This window comes from Crinia signifera, chromosome 4 (assembly GCF_055691185.1).
Source record: "Crinia signifera chromosome 4, ASM5569118v1, whole genome shotgun sequence".
NCBI lineage: Eukaryota > Metazoa > Chordata > Amphibia > Anura > Myobatrachidae > Crinia > Crinia signifera.
The window spans coordinates 234,209,783-234,231,607 of record NC_139220.1 but is presented as its reverse complement, the minus strand read 5'-3'; the positions used below and the strand labels follow the sequence as shown (position 1 = coordinate 234,231,607).

Genomic DNA, 21,825 nt, shown 5'->3' with positions numbered 1-21,825 from the left:
ATTTTCTGAATAAGAAGCTGTATCACCAATGAAAAGCTGGCTGAATTGTTGCAGAAAACGATGGTCATCTCTTGTCTCATATACATGTACCATGTACCTTCATTTCATCTTGTCAGTCCTGATTCCTTTCTCCAAGCAGAATTTGATCAGGCTTATCATGTGGACGTGGACTGTACCAGTTACATTTTCTATGGTTTATGCATTTTCATCCTAAGTGACTGGTTCTTAATACAAATAAAGCTTATATCACTAATAACATAATATGCTGCATTATATAATATATGTACTGTGGCATAAAAAAAAATACTGATAAACATACATAGCATCAATCTAATGCAATAATTCCCCATTTTGTGGATCTCTTCCTAGTATTTAGTTTACAGCTAACCTGGGAAGCAGATAGACTTTAAGAAAGTATAGCTTCAAAAGCATGGGGTCTGCTGGAGAACGGATCCAATATTTGTTATTGACAATAGCTAGGCGATGATTGGCGACTGCTGCTCCGAGCAAGCTGCTGTCTGATAATGGAGATTCAGCAAGACCAGGCTGTACACATGCACTTACTAGAAACACCACACCTCCATGGCTTCCGCTGTGTTTTCTCTTCATTCACTAGCACTGCCTCAGCAGCTACAGTTGTAAGGAGGAAAATCCATCTCCATGTTTGCTCACCGGTTCTAAAGCTTTCCGAGGAAATAGGATTGTGACTTCTCTCCAGACACAATTTAACTGAAATCGCATGTCTAGATTCTTTCATGTTAGTATTGGCAAAGACCAGACTCCAGGGCTTTCATATGTTTTCACTTTGTATCTACAAATCTCAGAGTGAAATGTATATTTTTTAGTAATGGAAGCCTGTTTGAGCAATGCAGTGCAAGGTTTTTTTTTTTTTTTTAATGCAAGTGTTAAATGCAAGAATTGTGTGTTGTTTTTTTTTGTAAATACAGTATGGAGCTTTTTAAAATTCAGTATTGATATAACAAATAATATTTGTAGCCTGAGTTAACAAGGGTTCAGGTATTATTATGGTCTGTTTTTTAAACCCTTTTGCTGCTGGTGACGAGCGAGATTCATTATACTAATATACCTGTAAAATATTCCCACTCATTGGGGGAGATTCTCTAAAGCAAGAATGCGGTGAAAACCCCGTTATCTGGGTTTTTACCGCATTTTGATATGCAGCAAAACGGCGAGTTTTCGCTGCGAGGGGTATCTCCAGCAAAAGCTGGCGATACCCCATAGAAGTCTATGGGCTTCTTAATGCGACCCACGCCGCCCCGAACGGACCCCCGCCGCCTCGCACCAACACCCCCCCCCCCTGCTGTGTCCAGGCAGCACAGCGCTGTGCTGCCTGGACCCGTGACCTCCTCCCTGCACTGTATCCTCTTCCGGGTGCAGGGAGGAGGAGGAGAGGCCACCCGGCAGCAGTAGCAGCCCCGGGTAATGGAGGGAGGGGGGAGCCGCCGGGACCCGCAGAACATCGCCGGCAAGATCGCAAAGGACAGCTCTTAACGCAAGAGCTGTCCTTTGCCATAATTATCACATATGTTACAGCATATGCGATAATTAGGTCTGCAGTAGCCGGTGATGTGCGGCGGACAGGAGGCGCGGATGTTACAGCATCCCGCCCACTATCTGCAGCAAAAGACCACTTAAGAAAGAATACAAGCACTAGATTACTCTAAAGAGCGGGCGCTAATATACGAATAAGTAAGCTAATTATTCTATTTGTTAAAAAATTCAAATATTAAAAAGAAAAAAAGCCTCCACAAAATTGCACTTAAGAAAGAAAACATGTTCATGCTCCTTATTCCCCTTTCACATCGCAACTAATTACCAGGTAAAAGCCAGTTTCTTGCCAGCTCGAGCCGGTAATTAGTGCGATGTGAAAGGGGTTGCCGGGTCCCGCAAACGTCTAGCAACACGGCAATAAGAACTGTTTCGTTGTCGTGTTGCTGTGCAGTGTGAACGGGTTAAAGGGTCGAGCGACTCGTTTCCTGTTCACACTATGGAGGAAGCAAGTGCTTGGAGCATCGCCAGCTCTAAGCGCTGCCTCCTCCCTCGCCCCGATGACGCTCTGACTCCCCAAAAGGCCCCTACATGATGTCAGCGATCCGTCAATAATGCTGGTTCGCTGAGGGGATGTGAACATCCCAAAATGCAAGGTCGCGCCGGGCCTGAACCGTTTCCAGTCCCAGTGTACCTGCATTTTGCAATGTGAAAGCAGTATTAGAGGTACTGATCACTGGGGAAGATTTGTGAGAGTCAGTGGAGGTGGTCCTTCGCAAATGCACATGCCCACCAACGTCTGTATTTGTAAATGTAAAAAAAAAAAAAAAAACAGTTTTGCATGAAAGAGAGGAGTCTCTACTACATACTAGCCCCACCCCCTCCCTCAATATAAGTTATTGACTGTTTTTTAGTGGGATCACTGGGCATTAACCGCTACACTAAATCAGGATGTATCTACAGATAATTCCTGATGTCCCAAGGTTAGGGAAAAACCTTAACCCCTTTTTTAAATTAAATGACTCCTTTAATAATTATGTGGTAATCACCAGACAGGATCTCTCTGCGCTTTTTGCATAGATAAAGGATGGCACCAAATGTGCCGCATCTCCCCCAAGTTTTGAATGAGGGGAGTAACTTTTTCCACACAATAAGCCATCTTATACTTTATAGTCCTCTGCATTGGGCCTAATTCAGACCTGAGGACAGATTTGTTCTCAAAATGGACAAAACCATGCTGCACTGCAGGTGAGACAAATGTAACATGTGCAGAGAGTTAAGGACCCCATACATTAGTCCGACTTGTCCTAAGGACAAGTCGGACCTGATTTCCCCCTGCAGCTCCCCGGGAGGGGGACACACGATTTGGCACTTGATGTGCCAAGTTTTGCAAATGATACATCGCATGCGATGTATCATTTGCAACTCCCGGGGAGCTGCAATGTGAAGCGAGCAGGGGGGCCGGGGACATTGAGGTGGCGGGCGGGGGATGCTGCAAGGCGGCTGGGGGGACGGATGCACGCTGCTAGTAGTGCGGACGCTGTGGGGGACACAGGCGACAGTAACATAGAGCCGGGAGCTGTCAGTACTGAAAAAAAAAAAGCCCATACAATGAATGGGCAGCCTGTGATTGGCTGAGCGCTCTCTCAGAGGCATTAAAGGTTGTTATTTTTTAAATGGCTGTGGATCAAAAATCTCATCTGCACGTATGTTGGCGTTACACTCTTCACACTACTAATGGGCATGGAGTACATTAACCTTGCCCGCTTAGCATACATTTATCTGAGCAAATGCAGCCTTGATTAAGTAACTCAGCCAATTAACTGAGAACTCAGCCAATCAGCGGCCGCCCAGTCCTTTGAATGGGATTTCTTTCTATTCTCGCGCCGCGCAGCCGATCTCTCTGCATCTGCGGTCCCCGCTCCTGACCCTGCCTGCCGCAGCGCCGCTACATCTGAAGAGGCTGAGGCTCTCCCAGTGCACAATACAGATTACAGCCTGCACCTACAGGTACCCAGAACCGGACCCCGCCCCCAGCCTGCTCCTGTCACTCCCCCGGACGGCTGCACATGATTAATCTTATGTACAGACCGTCCGACATCCGGATCTGATCCGATGTACACGGGACCGTGCATCGGATCAGATCGGATGTCATACACTACGCAATTTGCCCAGTTTCACCCGATTTCTCAGCCCAATCCTCCAGAATCGGGTGAAATCGGGGCCAAATCGCGTAGTGTATGGGGGCCTTTAGATTTGGGTGGGGTGTGTTTGAAACTGAAATCTAAATTGCAATGTAAATATAAAGCAGTCAGTATTTACCCTGCACAGAAACAAAATAACTCCCCCAAATCTAACTCTCTCTGCACATGTTACATTTGCCCCAAGCGTAGTGCACTGCACACTGTTCTGAGAAGTATGTGTAGGATCACACTTGCCTACCTGACCCTCTACGGGAAGGAGAATGCTCTGTTCCAGGACTTCCCCGGTAATGTATGATTGCCATCACCTTTCATGAGCTAGGTAATTGATAAGAAAGGTGTTTCACCACAGGTGATGGCAATCATACATTACCAGGGAAGTCCAGGAACAAAGCATTTTATCCCTCATGGAGAGGGTCAGGTAGGCAAGTATGGGTAGGATCAGTTGTTGGAGGATCGCAATTTAGTAATATATAAACATATGAACCAAAGCAGGTGCTATTAATATATTATCATAGTGCAGGACAACTAAAGCAGAGATGTCAAAAGGTGCGTACACACCAGGGGATTTTTTTTATTTTTTTATTTCACTCATTTTGTCCCTTCTAAGTGATATTGTTTAAAATATTGCCCAGTGTATATGCTATGTATGCTCCCGCGGATTATCGAGAAAATCTCCCCATCATTTATGTGTGCACCTCAATTTCACATATTGTCAACAATTTCTTGTTCAGCAGGAGGGACCTGTTATGTAATTGAAGGATATTGTTAACAATACCATTCGGTGTGTATGCACTATATTGTTCATCTGGGACCAGTGTTGATATCGTTAATGATATCAGCAGTCCAGCAGATCACTCAGCGTGTACCTTTAGTGTGGCTGATAGCTAGCCATATGTTTGCAAATGTATGTGACTGCATTACTATTCTAATGTACAATATAAATCTCTTTTGCTAGCCTGTTGCAGTGTGATGGGGGAATTTTGATAGTTTTCTCTTGACTGCACTATAGCCCTCATTCAGGTTTCCTCGATAAGCCTGAGACGCCACCCCGCTGAATCCCTGCCCCCCTCAGTACCATGTGAGGCGATGCCCTCACATGCCTCCGCTAGCAGGAGAGCTGGCCATCAAATGATTTCTCCTGCCTTTGTAAATAGAAGAAAACATACAGTGTTTTTTTTGCGCCTCGACGAAGATGGGGCGAGTGGCTGACGGCATCAGCCTGCCCACTTACCCATGGGAATGCCCAGTGTGAAAGTCTGGTGTCACAGTAGTCATTAATGTTCTAGGTGTACAGGCATTTGTTTTATCGTGTATAGTTAATTTTTGCCACATTCCCGAAAAAGTTGATTTTATGGGTTTGGAACTCTTCTGGTTCTTGTAGATGCAATATCTTCGATTCTATCAACTTTAGCAAAGTAATGGTGGGAATCAAAATTGAAGCCAGGAACATTATCTAAGAAATGAGACCAAATCTAGGCTCCTTGGACAAAAGGTAGTGATTTTTTGCGAAAATTGCCATTTTTCATAAGTCTAGGGCTGACGAGGCAGGTCTCAATGTTATCTGATCAAGCAGAAGCTTTGCCAATCTCATTTTTATAGCAATTGGGAACTTATTAGGGGGTCCCCTGACAGTAATTTGAACTTTGATTTCTTGCAACACCCTAATACACAGTGTTCATGCAACAGGGTTAAAAACATGACAAAAAATGGAAAATGTATCCTTGCAAGGTCAACTAAAAAAAAACATAGCTTTGCTTCTAATTGTGGTAGAACTTTCATGTTGGTCTTTGTATGAAGCTAAGGAACCATAGTTTTAAGAAAAAATGTTTTAGATTGAAATATTGACTTCTACATTTCAAGGTCACATGATGTGACCTTTGACCTTGCCTTTAAGTCAAATGTTACATCATGTGACCTTGAAATGTTGAAGTCAATATTAATATCTAAAACAATTTTTATGAAAATTATGGTGCCAAATGTAATAGGGTGTGAGAATCGGAAAGAGACAGATTTTAGGTAGAGTTTTCCCATTTTATTAAAGTGGCAATCAATTACATGGCAAAAATCAACCTGGTTTTGCAGTGTTAATGATTCCCACTTTAAAATAATGGGAAAACTCTTCCAAAATCTCTCTCTTATTCTCACCCGCTATTACATTTGGCCCATGGTCCCTTAGCTTGAAAAACAAGACCAACATGAAAGTTCTATCGCAATTAGAAGCAAAGTAAAACATTTTTTTATTTAGTTGACCCTGCAAACATACCTTTTAACATTTTTGTCATGTTTGCAACCCTGTTCATTAAACACTGTGTATAATAATAAAATAACTTTGTCATCTATCATCCTACCAAATTTTATGAAAACTGTCCGGTTGGAAGCTATGATTATTTGGCACAGAATGACCCAAAATCAAGTTACACACATATACTGTACATTGTGCTGCACATGGGCCCTGATTCTGGTTGATTTGCTCCCCTGTGTGTTCGCACAGGGGAGCTATGTTTAGTGACTGCGCATGCCCATAAACATTTATGTGCACGTGCAGCCGCTTGTTGCAGTTGCAGCGAATTGCTTATTCACCATCCCGTTCACATCTAGCCGGGCGGTGGCGAGGGGTCACGCCCATGAAAGCGCCTAGCGGTTAAAGGGCGCTCCCATGTAAATGCTGGACGTTCACATGGAAATGCGCCCGTGATGCTGGGGGCAGGCAGCGGATGTCAGCTGCCTGCCCGCTTCACATACAGGGACCCGCAGATCTAAGACACCAGAGAGGTGTCTTAGGTCTGTTTGCGCTGTAGAAATCATTTGATGGCCATAGTAACATACATAGTAACATCGTAATAAAGGATAAAAAAAAACGTTGGTCCATCGAGTTCAACCTATTTGTCTTGTAACTACTGACTTGAGTAAGTCATTTATATGAATTCTTTAGTGGCCAAGAAATTATCCAGTTTTGATTTAAATTCATTAACAGTAGTTGCTGTAACCACCCCCACCGGCAATGAGTTCCAGAATTTTACTGCTCTAATGGTGAAGAATCCTCTTCTTAATTCAGTTCGGAATTTATTTTCCTCGAGCCTCAGTCCATGCCTGCGTGTCCTAAGTATAGGCCTGTTAGTGAATAAATCATCTCCCAGTTCCTTATGATTCCTCTAATCATATCTCCTCTCAACCTCCATTTTTTCCAGTGAAACTATATTCAGCCTGATTAGCCTATCTTTGTATTCTAGTGATTTGCAACCTTTTACTAGTTTAGTCGTCCTTCTCTGTACCTGTTCCAATTCATTCATGTCCTTTTCAAGGTGCTGTGCCCAGAACTGAACACAGTATTCCAAGGCTATATCGTCAAATTGTCGACACCACTTAGGTCGACACCACTAAGTTGACAGGCAACTAGGTCGACAGGGTTCTAGGTCGACATGGATGAAGGTCGATAGGTATCTAGGTCGACATGGGACAAGGTGGACAGGTTTCTAGGTCGCGAGGGCGACATGGGTTTTTTCACTGTTTTTTGAGACGACATGTGCCGACAGGCGGTATTTCATGCCCTACCATCAACTAGGGCGTGGTGGGAGAATAAAATAGTGTGCTGAGTGCAGCAAGGCACCGTGCCCGAAGCATCGTGAGCGATGCGAGGGGCTGCGGTTGACTTCCAACTGTGTCGACATTCGGGTAAAAAAAAAACAGTGAAAAAATCCATGTCGACCTCGCGACCTGTCGACCTAACCTAATGCATTTGTCGACCTAGAACCATGGCGACCATGTCCCATGTCGATCTAGACACCCGTCGACCTAGTTGCCTGTCGACCTAATGACTGTCGACCTAATTGGGGTCGACAATATGATCCACACCCATTCCAAGTGTGATCTCGCCAGTGCCTTTTAAAGAGACACTATCACATTGGCATCCCCTGTATCCATTTCCCTTTTAATGCATGCTAGTGTCCGGTTTGCTTTTGCTGCTGCACTTGAGCAGTGTGCATTATTACCCAATTTTACATCTATGAAAGTCCTTCTCTAGAGCAGAATTCCCTATAATAACTCCATTTAGCCTATGAGTAGCCTGTTCGTTTTTGTTCCCATAATGCAGTGGTTCCCAACCTGTGGTACGCGTACCCCTGGGGTTACGCGTCCACCTGCTCGGGGGTACGCGGTGGCCCGGCCTGTAATGGCGGCCGCGGCAGTCAGACAGGTTGCTGGAGGTTGAGGTATGCGGCGCCGGCTTCTGAGACTGAGGGGAGTAGAATGCATTGCGCATCTCTCCTACCCCTCAGTGTGCTTCCCTGTGACTGGCCGCCCGTCAGCCAATCAGGAGCCGGCCCGTGAACTTTGATTGGCGGGCAGCCCAGTCACAGTGAAGGGAAGGAGAGATACGCAGTGTGCTGTACTCTCCTTCCCTGAGAGAAGCAGCGGCGGCAGCTACATGGCAGGGGGACACTGGACTGTCCTCTCCCCAGCAGCAGCATCAATGGTGAGTGTGCTGCTGCTGGGAAATACTATGGGGGCATTGCTGGCACTGTGTGGGCATACCATATTGCTGGCACTGTGGGGCATATTTTTTGCTGGCACTGTGGGGGCATTGCTGGCACTGTGGGGCATACTTGTTACTGGCACTGTGGGGCATTGCTGACACTGTGGGGCATACTTGTTGCTGGCACTGTGGGGCATTGCTGGCACTGTGGGGCGGGCATACTTGTTGCTGGCACTGTGGGGCATTGCTGGCACTGTGGGGCATACTTGTTGCTGGCACTATGGGGGCATACTTGTTGCTGGCACTGTAGGGGCATTGTTGGCGCATACCCAGTACCATGGGGTCATACCTGGCACCGTGGTGGCATTCCCGTTTCTGGCACTGTGGGGGCATACCTGGCACCATTGGAGCATATGTGTATCTGGCACTTTTTGGGGCATATGTGTATCTGGCACTATTGGAAGGCTAACGTGATCCGTTGGAATGTCTGTTGCTTCAGTAATAGAGATTTGACAGTGTTCTGTTATTTTATATGCTGTCCGCAGAATGGGCTGAGCTTATATTGTGGTCAAGTGGTTGCACTTTTTTTTTTCTCGTCATTGCCAGTATGACTTGCCCCTGTTAAGCCACACCCTTCAAATGAGACCACACCCCCTTTTAGGCCACTCCTCCTAAAAATTTCACGGGGGGGGGGTACTCATAAATGAAAAGCCTAATCAAGGGGTACGGGAGACAAAAAAGGTTGGGAACCACTGCCATAATGAATTACTTTACATTTTTCAACATTAAACCGCATTTTCCACCTCCCCGTCCACCTTCCCAGTTTAATTAAGTCCCTTTGTAGTGTATCTATATCCGCTCCTGAGTAAATTTCCTTACTTACCTTTGTGTCGTCCGCAAGTATTCTTACTATGTCATTACCTATACCATGAATGAATATGGTGACCATCAAATGAGGCTGCAAATGGATGTTTATGCTAAACATCCATTTGCATGTATGCCGGGAAATAGTCGTGTGATGGGGAGGGAGGGGGTGTTTAGTGCAGGCGGCGTTTAGATGACCCGCAAAGCTACAAATTTTGCAGCTTTGCGGGTCAACCAGAATCACCCCATAGAGAGCAAGTGGTTGATTGTCATTTGCTCCCTTATATTACCAGATTTTCACTCCAACCAGAAATAAAGGATATAGTTATATTGTGTATTTTCCAACATTTTGGCGGGAGTTGAATAAACTATTATAAAATTCATAGTACTTAGTGTTCCTTCTAGAAATTTTCGTGGGCAGGGCGCCACTGCACGGGGGGCAGCGTAAGGGGGGCAGACCGGGCCCGCCGATGTCACACTTGTGGGTGGTCCCAGGCCGCCGACGTAACAAAACAGGCTTGCCCGGGCCGCGATGTCATGAAAAGGGGTGGGCCCGCTGCCGTCACTAAAGGGGGCGGGCCTGGCCCCGACGAAGTTGCAGTGATGCCGGGGAAGTGCAGGGCATCGCCACCTAAGGCGGCGCTGGGCTTCCCCGTGCAAGCAGTCGGGGCAGGCACCAGGCTGTTTTAGCGGGGCGCTGCTAGCGGGGCAGGGCGCATTTTACCCTTTAAAAATCAGGCAGGGCGCAGCGCCCCGCTAAAACAGCCTAGCGGGAACACTAGTACTTCTAGCCTGATATTAACAAGTTCCTCATTGGCTAGAATTTTTTTTCTGTGATGCACTCTCATTGTCTTGCTTAGCAGTTCTGTTCTTGATCTTTCGTGAATGTTTTAATGCAAAACAGAATGTATTTTTGAATAATTAATTGTAATCTAGCCAAAAGAAATTGTAAGTTGTGGGTGAGTAATTATAGTAGAAATTAGTTCTTGCTATTTTAGAAGGGAATTTCAATTATCTTAAGGTGCCCACACACGGATATGTATCATGTACAATCTAATGTCTATCCAATTTCCCTTGAAAACCAGATCACTCCTGATAATGCCCACACACACAGAATGATTGAGTTAACGATCGGAGGGTAAAGATGGGTCATTTAAGGACTGCAAACCATATACCACATTATTGCCACATTGTTCATCATGGCTACACACTGAACAATGTGACCAAATTGTGCACAACGAGTCATTCATCTTCTGCCTGCTGAAGGAATCAGCAGGCTTGATGAATAATGGTGGGTACCCGCATTGGATCTTGATAATGCCCACACACTGAAAATTTTCAAATGATTGGTCATTACCATCAGTCAGAAGCAGCCATATAGTTTAAAAAATCTTACCCTGTGTCGGCACATTTACAGTTGTAGGAGGTCATTACTTGGCAAATGTACACAATTCAGTAGAATTTGTTCCCTTCTTCGGTTCTACTGTATATATACTGTGTTGTTCTGCCTTTTAGATTACTAATAACATAAGCAATATTAGGAAGTGTTACATATAAATAACTCATGTTAGGATTGCTATTTAAGTACTCTATAGTGAAGTACAGTGCATTTGGAAAGTATTCACAGCGCTTCACTTTTTTTTCACATTTTGTTATGATACTGCAATATTTAAATTCATTTTTTTTTTCAACTCAAAATTATACACACAATTCTCCATAATGACAACATGAAAAAAGTTTTTGGGAGATTTTTGCAAATTTATTAAAAATAAAAAATAAACAACTAAGAAACCAGAAGTAATCACAGTCTTTGCTCAATACTTTGTTGATGCACCTTTGGTAGCAATTACAGCCTCATTTTTTAATATGATGCCACAAGCTTTCTACATTCCTCTTTGCAGCACCTCTCAAGCTCCCGGTTGGATACGAAGCGTCGGTGCACAGCCATTTTCAGATATCTCAATCGGATTCAAGTCTGGGCTCATTAGGGTCATTGTCCTACTGAAAGATGAACCTTCGCCCCCAGAGGTCAAGAGCGCTCTGGAGCAGGGTTTCACATCTCTGTACATTGCTGCATTCATCTTTCCATCTATCCTGGCTCGTCTCCCAGTTCCTGCCACTGAAAAACATCCCTACAGCATGAAGCAGTAACCACCATTCTTTACTGTAGGGATGGCATTGGCCTGGTGATGAGAGGTGCCTGGTTTTCTCCAAACATGACACCTGGCATTTACGCCAAAGAGTCCAATCTCTGTCTCATCAGACCAGAATTTTGTTTCTCATAGTCTAAGAGTCCATCAGGTGCATTTTGGCAAACTCAGGCTGCCATGTGCACTTTACTAAGGAGAGGCTTCTGTCTGGCCACTCTACCACACAGTCCTTATTGGTGAATTGCTGCAGAGATGGTTGTCCTTCTGGAAGGTTCTCCTCTCAGACCATTGGCTCCTTGTTCACCTCCCTGACTAGGGCCCTTCTCCCTTGATTGCTCAGTTTAGACAGCCGGCCAGCGAACAACTTCCGTTTATGAATGATGGAGGCCACTGTGCTCATTAGGACCTTCAAAGCAGCAGATATTTTTCGGGTGTGGTATAGGGGTCCGACAGTCGGGATCCCGACAGTCATTATCCCGACAGTCATTATCCCGACGTCGGGATCCCGACTGGCCGGACCCAGACAGCATGGCGAGCGCAACAAAGCCCCATGCGGGCACGGTGGCTCGCTATGCGAGCCACCTATTCTGTTCTCCCTCTATGGGGGTCGTGGACCCCCACAAGGGAAAATGACAGTCGGGATCCCGACGTCGGCTGAATGCCTGTCGGTACCCTTCCCCAGATTTATGCCTTTAGACATTGCTGTCTCGGAGGTCTACAGAAAATTCCTTTGACCTCATGCTTAGTTTGTGCTCTGACATAAGAAGCCCATACACGCTGCGATCCCGGCGGGTCCGATGTGTGCTTTGAGGTGCCTCATTGCACAGTACAAAAAGTATGTGTTGCACATACTTTTTGTACTTGATATTCATCACATCGCATTCCATGCACAAGGCATGCAATGTGATGTGATGGATGCTATTGTAGCCCAGAACGCACGCCGGGATCGCAGCGTGTATGGGCAGCATAACACTGATAATTGTGGGACATTATATAGACAGGTGTGTGCCTTTCCAAATCATGTCCAATCAACTGCATTTACCACAGGTGGACTCCAATTAATCTGTAGGAAAATCTCAAGGATGATCCGTGGAAACAGAATGCACCTGAGCTCAATTTTGAGCTTCATGGCAAAGGCTGTGAATATTTACCTACATGTGATTTCGAAGTTTCTCATGTCATTGTGAGGTATTGACGTAGAATTTTGAGGGAAAAATGTATTTATTCCATTTTGAAATAAGGTTGTAACATAACAAAATGTGAAAAAAGTGAAGTGCTGTAAATACTTTCTGAATACACTGTATATAGACTTCACTCTACTGCTTTTGTAACCAATAAGACATAAGAAAAGGAATCTGCTCTATAGCCAACAAATCCTGCTTACACAAGGACATCTGTTAATAAATAAATCTGTATTGCATATTGTTGCCACTTACGTAGAGCTAAATTCAGAGGAAATTATTAGTTAAAAAATGTTAAACATGTTTTATTGTTCAACAGATTGATGAACTACCGGAAGGAGCTGTGAAACCACCAGCAAACAAATTTCCAATCTTCTTTTTTGGAACCCATGAGACGTAAGTTTTCCAGATTTGTAATGAGAAAAACACATAGGGGTTATGCCATAGGTTCAAAATCATGGAACTGGTGTGACTCACCACAAAATGAAACTATATTCATAAATCTAATTTGAATCTACATTATAGGGGTTTTTTTCTGTAAAAAAAAAAAATCTTCCCATGTTTTTCCTTGTGTTACAAATTCTTCTGGGACCTGCTTAGATTTCCTACAACTGGTTTACACAAACAGCTTTTATGTTATGACTAGTAAGTGATGGGTGCTTGGGTCACTATAGGTGGTTTAGGCAGCAAAGGCCGGGTGCTAGGGTGTTTTTTGCTTTGCAAGTGATAGATGTTAGGCGTATTACTAGGGGTAGGTGCTAGTGTGGTGAAGTGTGGTCTGGATAGCATATGGTACTAGGACAGTGAAGGCTAACCTTGACACTCCAGCTGTTGTTGAACTACACATCCCAGCATGCCCTGCTACAGTTTTACTATTTGGCCATGCTAAAACTGATGCAGGGCATTCTAGGATGTTTAGTTCAACAACAGCTGGAGTGTCAAGGTTAAGGCCATCACCATCTTACTTTGAACAGGGATGTTTGATATGTATCTTATTTGTGGAGATGGCATGTCATTGATATCCTTGACTTGTACTCAGAGGCCCCTGTGCAGCCTCTGCGCCCCCCCCCCCCCCACCTCCTTCCCCACCATTTAAGTAATTACCTGTTTGTGAGTCTAGTAATACCTGTTTTGATGAAATCAGAGTTACATTTAAAGAAAGCTGGGATGATGCATGTAATGATGGGTTCTTTTTGGCAGCCTATGTCTACCTAGTAAACCATATTCCTCCAGCAGCAAGAGTACAACATACATGTATTTCATTATCAGCATGTAAAAACAACTTGCCAAAATACCAATTATTTCAATTACCTGACATGTGTTGCATGGACGTGTAACAATACATAATCCACTTTCCCAACTTATCTCACCTTACAAGTTTATTCCACTTTCAAAATACAGCGTAGATAAGTGTTTGTGACCATCAGGAAATAAAATCAAAAAGTTTTATTGCACATAAACAGCAAAAAGTAAACATAAAACACAAAAGCGTGTTACCCCTAAGAGTATTTGGAGCCAGCAAGGATGGTAAGAGGCAGGGATGCAGTCCGGAAGTGCACCCTGTTTTTGGCTCCAAATACCTTGGCACTGGGCTGATTCAATGGATTGGAGGATTACCAGTCACTGCCGACACATTTCAAGCATCTAGTGCTCTTCTTCCAAGACTGCACCCAGGAAGAAGAGCTTTAGATGCTCGAAACGCGTTGGGGTGACTGGTAATTTAAGGCAGCCGTGGAAGGAGCGCAGGACACTTCCTCTAAAAACTCCCATTAGATCCACTTTCAAAATACATTGAAAAGGAAATTTCCATTATCTTTTACTGTTTGTGTTGTTGGATTCCAATCCCATAAACTCTTCCCAACTGTGTCACTCAAAAACTGCATGAACTTAGTCAGAAAACGGCTAATAAGTAATTACTTAATAAGTAATTAATGGTTTAATCAATTTAGAAACTCACAACTGAAATAAAAAGCTTAAAGTGGATAAATTATGTTGACCATTGAAAATTTAATATGGTATCGAACATTTGCGCTCATTCTAAATAATGATGAATCAGTGGAGAAAATAGTTGTAATAATGTATTATATTTTGTATTCGGATGTACAGTTGCATCATATATATAAGTGTTTTGCTTCTTGCCTCGCTTTAGTGCATTTTTGGGACCAAAAGATCTTTTCCCCTACAAGGAATTTAAGGACAAATTTGGAAAGTCAAACAAGCGGAAAGGATTCAACGAAGGATTGTGGGAAATTGAAAACAACCCCGGGGTCAAGTTTACTGGTTATCAGGTAATCAAGGTTTCTAATTAAAAGTGACATACCAAATAAATAACTTAATAGTTTAGAGTGAAAATAAATAAAGATTTAAAGGCAACTAAATCTAGGATAACTTATAAAAAGAAAGCATTAAATAACATCCACACATAATAATACAGATGTGTTAAAGTTTACATATGTTGGCAGAACTGGACATTTAGATTTACCATACATCTGTTAACCAATACAAATGGAGTCAATGTGAAGAACATGTTTTTCTTGGTATGTGAATGGTGACTTATTTGAACATTGGTGCATCTACTGATTTACAATAGGGGGACATGTAATAGGGTGAGAAAATCAGAAAGTAAGACATTTGGTGAGAAAAAAAACTGGAGATTTCTTACCAAATCTCTCCCTTTCTGATTCTCTCACCCTATTACATTTCCCCCTAGATTTCTGGCTGTGGTTTTCACAAGGACAACAAACAAAACACAGTAATTAGTGTATCTATTAGAGTTTCTACTGAGAGCATGGATATGTGTCTTGTGGTGCAGTGACCTATTGGCTACAAGACTATATGAATCTATCTCATGTATTGTGGTTTTAAGTATTTTAAAACTACTTTTTAGAGATGGGAAATAATTACTTGGCCCCCTTAAATGGGAATTATGTGACGTCAACCTTAGACAAGTTTGTAAAGCTGAGGAGATTTCTGGACAAGCATTACTGAGTGTATAACTAAAGAAAACACTAAGAAACTGTATGTATATACAGATGTAGCCAGCCTCAGTGTACCCGCCAGCGCGACATATCCTGGGCGCTGGTGGGGGTGTGGCCGGTGGATGGGGGCATTTTTTCAATTCCGGGATTTGAGATTGAAACATGCCCAGATCCCGGGATTAGCCTCCTTGATAAAAAAAGGCCCCTCCCCAAATGTCACTATAAAAAATTTCTAAACCTAACCCCCCTGCCCTGCCCTGTCACTTACTGCGGCAGTGGTGACAGGCAGAGGGACCGTTTGACTACAGTATCTCCAGCGGGCGGGGTGACAGCACAGCGGGCGTCTTTCCGGGTTTGGTACAGTGTGCTGAGTCTGACAGGCATAGTGGCGGCCAGGCTGTGCAGTGTGACGTGATGTCAGGGGTCACGCTGCGCAGCCTGGGCGATGTCTTGCCTGTCAGACTCAGCACAGCACCGACTTCCGAACAGCGGCGGGATAAGGAGCAGTCAGCCGGGCAGCGTCTGAGCCATATTCTAAGGTGGTCATCGCTGCCCGGCTTTAAACTAAGTGTTAATTTTTGCATGGGGTACTAATCCTGGGATTGGAAGCTTCAATCCCGGGATTCAAATCCTGACGATTTTAGGCCAAAATGCCAGGATCCCGCCGATCCCAGGATTGGCCTCCCTAATGGGGAGGTAGGGTCCCCACACTGCAGCAAATATTGCCCCAACTTCTGTCCCGCAGCATATTACATCATGGTACTTAAGGAATTTGTAGTTCCGTATGTGCAGTTTCCACTATCAGTGCATAGAGGCAGAACTACACCACCCAGTATGCACTGTGGTCACAGCTCAGGATTATAGATAAAGGCGTTTCATTGGGGATAGCAGCAATCTATGGCTGTGCTGGGGGGCACAGATAGACCCGGCTGTTGTGTGCTGCTGGTTCTGCATCCGGGTTGTTACCAGGGGAATGAGTACCCCACTTGCCACTTAAGCTGGGCCCATGCTGCTGTGTTTGCAGCATTATCATAGATTGACCTGTGGCTTGCACACATTAGCAGCGTAGGCAGGTGTTTTGTTCAAACATAGAACATTGAGTCACAAATATATCATTAAAAGTCTGTATTAGCAACATTTGAGGCCATCCATATTTTAAAATTTGCAGTGTCAATTTTATTGGTAGCATAGTTGCGTGACATGGGAATGGTGCCAGTTGTATTGTTGGGGCCTTTACAAACCTTAATCCGACCCTAGATCAAATAGTTGGTAAAATTATGGGACTGTCTATCTTACTCTCTGTATATTAGCATTGAAATAATGAAAGGAAGGACTAATAAAGAATATATATGCTGATTTTTTTCTTCCAGATGCATCTGAAGGTGAGCACCATGCTATATGGTACAATGCAAGCCAGTTCAGTGGACACCTGACCATTTGCTGTGGAGGGAGCTGTGGTAGAACGCTTTTCAGTTAAACTATTAAATGGGTTCAGGTGGGAAACACTCACGAGTCATTAAAAACGAAACAGACAAGAAAATGATTTCAGAAATGTCCCGCACTATGTTGCTGGAAAGCTGTGGCCAAAATACTTTCCTGCTCATCCTGGGGGTAGAACACAGAAATCCCTACAGTACTTACAGAAGAAGACTAGCATCTGCTACATGACACATTTAATTGTTGTACTTCGCACACTGGGGAAGATGTATAAAGCCTGGTAAAGTGGAAGGTGATAAAGCACTAGCCAATCAGCTGTTTTTGAAAAATGACAGTTAAGATTTGACATTTTGACATACACATATGACAGTAGCTGTAGAATCTAGCACTGTTATTTAGTTTGACATTGTACAGAAAATATATTTATGCAGCTTGAGCCCCTACAGTCTACATTCCCTTGGGGCTGACACACTGGAAACTGAGAGTTACACGTAAATAAATCCCCCATGCCATGCATGTACAATGCTTTAACACTGCCCACAGTCTCCTATCAACCATAAGCAGTTTCTGAACTTTATTAGAATGATATGTTGGTAGATCTATGCATTTTTCTCATGTATTCAAGGCAATCCAGCAACAGAGCTCATCAGAAACAGAAGGAGAAGGGGGCAATGCTGCTGACGGCAGCAGTGAGGAAGAGGGGGATCAGGTGGAGGAGGATGGGAAGGGCAAAAGGAAGAATGAAAAAGCAGCTTCCAAGAGGAAGAAGTCCTACACTTCAAAGGTGATTTGGAATAAAGTGATACTGTTACCATTTATGTAATAGACTATAATGAAATGTGTGATAGATGTAGAATTCTGGCATTTCCCAGTAGAAGAAGAATGTACCTTCCTTACCACTATGTGGTTTCTTTCAGCCAACAATGATGGCCTACCTACAAAGCGTACCATTGTCCCTTAGATTGTCTCTTTCATTACGTGACAGATCTTTTAAGGCTAATGGGAAACTTGAGTCCCAGCCTATGCTGCACACATGGGCTGACTTCAGCTTACAGGTTTATTAGTGGTACAAAGGAGGAGATGTATGAGGAGCTGTTACCTGTACTTCTGGTAATGTCACATATTGGGCCTGATTCTTGTTGGCTCGGAACGGGGCTTATGCGGCCCGATGGTGGGGGGGTCTGCGCACGTACAACCCCCCTGTGCAAATGCCTTTGGCGAGTATCACACTCGCCAAGGCATTAGCACGGGTAGAGGAGGGGGTGCGGACATTGGCCCGAAGCAGGGGAACGCCCAGCATTTATAGTTGTCCCCGTGAAAATGCTGGGTGCTCCCCTGGGAACGCAGGCGGGGTGCTGTGTGCTCAGGGCAGGTGGCTGACGTCACATGGCGGACTCCAAAGGATATAAAGGTCAATCTAGACTGACTTTATTTCCAAAGGGGAGAGAAATCTCTCTCTCCCCTATGGCAGCATTCAAGGAAATGTGTGTTCGCATACATACCCTCACATGGTATCAAGGGGGGACGGGGGGGACCACTGCTTAGCGTGCGTTACAGAATTACCCCGCTTTTTTAAACCTGATGAAGAGATAAAGTGGAGAAAAAGTGAAAGGTGATAATGCACCAGCCAATCATCTGTGTTTAAAAATGACAGTTGGGAGTTGATTGGCTGCTGCATTATCTCTTTCCACTTTTTCTCCACTTTATCTCTTCACCCGGCTTAATATATCTGCCCCATTATGTGCTGCAGTTACCAGTTCCCTCTATGTATGACTTCAGGGAAGTGATCTGAGTGACTGAGCCACTGCTAATAAGTAGCAGTAGATTCCTGCTAATTCTGGGGGTAGAACACAGAAATCCCTACAGTACTTACAGAAGAAGACTAGCATCTGCTACATAACACATTTATTTGTTGTACTTAGCACATTGGGGAAGCTGTATAAAGCCTGGTAAAGTGGTAAAGTGATGATAAAGTGGAAGATAAAGCTCTAGCCAATCAGCTGTGTTTGAAAAAATGACAGTTAGGAGTTGACATTTTGACATTGACAACACCACTGCAGTGCCAGTTATGAAACTGTCCTGTACATGTACGTTATGAAACAGTCAGTGGCACTGATCCATCCATTGTACTTTTCAGTTCTGCCAGCTTACTGTGTCTGCCATTCTGTTTATTTTTGGATACATAAAAAATAATCATAGTAATAATGTAACTAAAAAAAATCAGTACTTAGTAGTTGGGTGTCATCATTGCCAGGCTTTAATTTTCAGCAAAGTGATGGTATGGTAGGAAAATAATGGTTCGGATATGTGGGCATCAATAACACCTAGACGATTTCTTAGACTGTGTTTCAACCAGCAGGATGTTACAGAGTTGAACACAACTTGGGGATTATTCAGACCTGATAGCTGGGCTGCTAATTTGCAGAGCCCTGAGATCAGGTAATCGCCTCCCAGCAGAGGGAAATCCCAGCTTGTGTAAACATGCGAATTGATGTGCAGGGCTTGCGAAATGCTTGCGAAAATATTGCAGCCCTGTGATTGGCAGCAAATTCAAACACTAACCGCTCACTGTTAAATGATTTTTCCAGTGTGTGCAGTCTGTGCATAGCCCAGGACTTACGTGGTGTCTGCGATAGAAACAGGCTGATCGAGGCCGGAGCTGACATCACACGTCTTCCCTTCAAATGCCTGGGCCCACCTGCGTTTTCTCTGACACTCCTAGAAAATGTCCAGTTACCACCCCCAAAACGACCGGCTTCCTGTCAATCAACTTGCATACGGCCAGTGATAAAAAAGGATCAGGATTTTATTGCAGGATGCTCTTGTGCAATGAGCCGCACAAATCTGCATGTTGTTCGATTAACGCCTGACCTGCGAATTCACAGCCATGCGATAAGGTCTTAATAACCCTCTTAGTTTTACAGATAGAAAACTACAGGTTATTTAGGGGTAAATTTACCATAGGTGAGATTTGTTGTTAGATTGAATCCGACTAGTATCGACATTGGATTGCCGTCTTAAATACCATTGATCACTATGGACTGTCATTTAAAATCAGACACAGCAGATCTATCTGCAAACCCATCGCCAATCTGCTGGAAAAAGTGTAAGCAATGCACAAACGCTAAGATCTGTGTAGGTTTTGGAATAGTAAAAAGTGTGTTAATGGTTAACAGTAAAAACCCCAGGTCTTTTGAGCCCCCTCCCCCCCCCCCCCCCCCCCGCAAGAGATGGGATCCTTTCTACCCAAGGATAGCTAGCCCTAGGCCGAAAGCACAGGGATCTTCTATACACGCTCTGGGCTTAAGGTGCGGCGGTAATAGGACATTTTAAAATAATATTGTTTTTCCTTACAGTATGAAGGGGTCATGCCCTCTTCAATGTAGCATCTTAATACTGTGCAAAACAAAAAAAGGGACACCCTTTGGGTGGAGGTTCCACATTTCCCTGGGTATTTCAGCTACAGGCAGACCAGTATGGGGCATAGCGTGTTTCCCAGCTTTGACGCCAGAGCTGGTTATGGATTTGGTGGTGGTGGGTGATGACGACTTTTTTCTTATCCTTTTAACCCTTATTAAGCATATTAATCTAGTAAATGCTGCAGAAATCATATGCTGTATCTCATTCCCAAACCACTGCTTTTAGGCCCCACTCTTCTGGTAATTGGTCCCACTAGATTTTATGGCTGTGAGTATTCCCATCTCCACAATAGCATTAATGATAAGGAGCAGTGATGTTGGACAATATGATTGAATTTTCAGTTGGGGTTCCAAATCATCACAAAGGTATTCGGTGGAGTTGAGTCAGTGCTGTGTGCCAACCAGTCAATTTGCATCCAGCCAAACTTTACAAACCATTTCTTTAATGGACTCCATTGTATACACATAAGTTTTGTAATTTTGGACAGGACTGTTATTCTTTCACCACTAAACAATACAGTTGGTAATATGGCTACAGGCATGATGTGTTCTGGCATTCTTCAATTCCAGATCCATATGTCAGAGTGGCAGGTGGAGGATTTTGCATCGTCACTTCATAAAACATGTTTCCACTTTTCAGAGTACTATAGTACTGTACTCTACATCATTCTAACCAGATGTGCCAGTCATTCTAGTTACCCGAAGGCAATTTGATGTTTTGTGCCCCGTCCCTTCTGTTTAAAAAGTGTGTGTCTGCAAGGGTGCCGACAGGTCGGCCGGGCCCTGGTAGAAAATGGAGGGGCGGGGACTCTGGGAGGGGATGGGGCCACACCCCCCATAAAAAAAATTAACAAGAGGGAGAGAGATGACAGGCTGCCGCTGCCCTTGAGAGGCTCAGCACAAGGCACTGAGGCCACATATACATACACTGTGGGGGTTATTATAGTTCACTCTTTCTGACAAAATCCTTCTTAGATGGACAAAACCATGTGCACTGCAGGTGGGGCAGATGTTACTTGTGCAGAGAGAGTTAGATTTGGGTGGGGTTTTTACTTCAAAGTGAGATCTATATTGCAGTGTAAATATAAAGCAGCCAGTATTTACCCTGCACAGAAACAAAATAACTCACCCAAATATAATTCTCTCTGCACATGTTACATCTGCCCCCCTGCAGTGCACATGGTTTTGTCCATCTAAGAAGGATTTTGTCAGAAAGAGTGAACTAGAATAACCCCGTGTGTGTGTGTGTGTGTGTGTGTGTGTGTGTGTGTGTGTGTGTATGTATATGAATACACTGTGTGACAAAGGCCGAAGGGTCATAGCCAGACTCATGATAATCAGCCTTCTGCAGCATGCAGAATATGTTTACCAGTGGGTCCCATCTCATGGTCCAGCAGCAGTGGGTGCACCGTTGCTTGCTGTAGTGTAGGCTCCGCTGTACCAAGCAGTAAAAGTCCTGTCCCCTACTGCAGGTAGAGCAGGTAGAATAGAGCTAATTATCTATGCTGGAGAGCTCAGTTGGAAGAGCAGTGTTCTTACTTGGATCACACTGTGAACCACACAGGTTCTCCTGTACATGCAGGTGCCCCTTCTGGTCTTAAGGCCCGGAGGC

General features: G+C 44.1%; 1 protein-coding gene across 2 annotated transcripts in view; it reads left to right on the top strand.

The window, feature by feature from the left end:
• The window catches only part of HDGFL3 (HDGF like 3), a 36,573-nt gene that overhangs the window by 5,119 nt on the left and 9,629 nt on the right, over positions 1-21,825 (top strand). For both annotated transcript variants that reach the window (XM_083184005.1, XM_083184004.1), the window contains exons 2-5: positions 12,699-12,775; positions 14,529-14,667; positions 16,728-16,739; positions 17,420-17,578. In XM_083184005.1, the coding sequence (XP_083040131.1) occupies positions 12,699-12,775; positions 14,529-14,667; positions 16,728-16,739; positions 17,420-17,578 (387 nt within the window). The remainder of the gene's footprint in view (positions 1-12,698; positions 12,776-14,528; positions 14,668-16,727; positions 16,740-17,419; positions 17,579-21,825) is intronic.